General features: G+C 39.5%; 1 protein-coding gene across 1 annotated transcript in view; it reads right to left on the bottom strand.

The window, feature by feature from the left end:
* The window catches only part of Il20rb (interleukin 20 receptor subunit beta), a 29,996-nt gene extending 28,834 nt beyond the window's left edge, over window positions 1–1,162 (bottom strand). The window contains exon 1 of the mRNA XM_010625535.2: window positions 985–1,162. Within this exon, the coding sequence (XP_010623837.1) occupies window positions 985–1,135 (151 nt within the window). The 5' untranslated portion in view covers window positions 1,136–1,162. The remainder of the gene's footprint in view (window positions 1–984) is intronic.
* Between the last annotated feature and the right edge of the window lie 498 nt (window positions 1,163–1,660).

Below are 1,660 nucleotides of genomic sequence, written 5' to 3'. Positions count from 1 at the left end.
TTTTTTTTTTTTTTTTTTTTTTTTTTTATCCCTACAAGAAACAATCAAACAACTAATCCAACAAGCAACCTGCTCAGCCTGTGTTAGAGGTTTAAGGATACCAGGAAAGATGCCCAAGCTCTTCTCTCAGACAAGTGCTGAAAATGAAGTAACCCACCAAAGCTAAAGCACATGGGGTCAAGGGTTAAAGAAGCAAGTGAGGTCTGGGAAAGGTCTATGTAGGAAAGGATCTCAAATGAAAATGGGAGTGGGTTTGGGATAGGAAAAGGAACTGGGGATGGTTCTTCTGGTGGAAAATTATAACAATAAAGCCCAGGATGAGAAAGTGACAGTATAATGTGCTAACCCTGAAGACAGCAGCTGCCTTCAGTCTATGTTTTCAAGGAATGGCGAGGAGGAATACAGTCAAATAAATACAGGGTGAAGCCTGTATGGACTGGGTCATGGAAAAAAAAAGAATTTGGACACTATGTACAGAGCAATTAAGAGTGGTGAAGGTCTGGAGGATTGCAAGGAACACAGTATATTTGATGTTTGAGCCAGTTCTAAACATTTGCAGGCTGCCGCTTGCAACAGACTTGTTGCCTGTTTTAAACCAATTAGAATAATTACGTTCATGGAAAAAAAGAGAAACCTGCAGCTCCCACTGATACTGCAAATTACTCAAATTTGGAGTATTAAAATTATGAATTTCTCTTAAATGCCTTTTGATATGAAGAAACATCAATGTGCAATTTTGGAACAATAAAGCAGGTAAGTACAAGTAGTTAAAAGTGGAGCAAAGAATGCAGTCTAACTGGCAAAGAAAATGTCCCAAACCCAACTTATTTTTTAAATATTATAGAGTACCTTTTCTGCAGTGACCAAGAGAAAAATATAATGTTCTCTACATGTATTTTAATCCCAAGCCCGAGCAAAGTATTTCTCACTTTTGTTACCTATATTTGAGGCCCAAACTATCGGATGGATTCTAATTTTACTTACCCGTCAGCAAACATGGAATCAAGGTGTAGAAAAGCCACATGATAATACTTGTCCGGAAGCCTTTTAGAACCATTGTGAGGGTCTGTTTGGCAGACTTACTTTGACCTGGAACATTCCTTTTACAATGAAGCATTCTGTCCACTCCAGCCATCTTGCTTCAGATTGCAAATATTGGAGCTGAGGTCTGAGTTGCAGTTTTGTTCTGGAAAGAGGAGTTGGCTCAAACAGCACAGAAGGGCGGGCTGTGCAGCACCCTCCTTTCTACCCAAACCCATATATTGCAGCAAGGGGAGTGGCTTAAAAGAAAGCAACTCTGGGGAGCTTGAGAATCAGCCTAGGGGAAATCTCTGTAGCACAGGATCTGTTAGGTCAGAGAGGGTGTTCCTAGAGGTCAATAAGCAGGCACAATAATCTTCTCCTCATCACATAGCTGTACTTTTCCAAATTTCCTTCAGCGAGTTTATTCAGGCTGGGTACTGATTAGCTTTTTGCTAATATATACCTACTTCCAAAAAAATGGAAAAGTTTTTTTTTTTCTTTTTTTTTTTTTTTTTTTTGGTACTGAGGATCATACTTGGGTCCTTGCACTTGCAAAGCAGGTGCCAGAAACACTGAGCTAAATCCCTGGCCCTTTATTTAAATTTTTTGAGATAAGGTCTCACTGTATAGTCCAGGC

The sequence above is a fragment of the Fukomys damarensis genome, unplaced genomic scaffold (assembly GCF_012274545.1).
Source record: "Fukomys damarensis isolate Sample0158 unplaced genomic scaffold, DMR_v1.0_HiC HiC_scaffold_37, whole genome shotgun sequence".
NCBI classification, from domain to species: domain Eukaryota; kingdom Metazoa; phylum Chordata; class Mammalia; order Rodentia; family Bathyergidae; genus Fukomys; species Fukomys damarensis.
The sequence above is the reverse complement of the archived record's forward strand: the minus strand, read 5'-3'. Positions and strand labels throughout refer to the sequence as shown.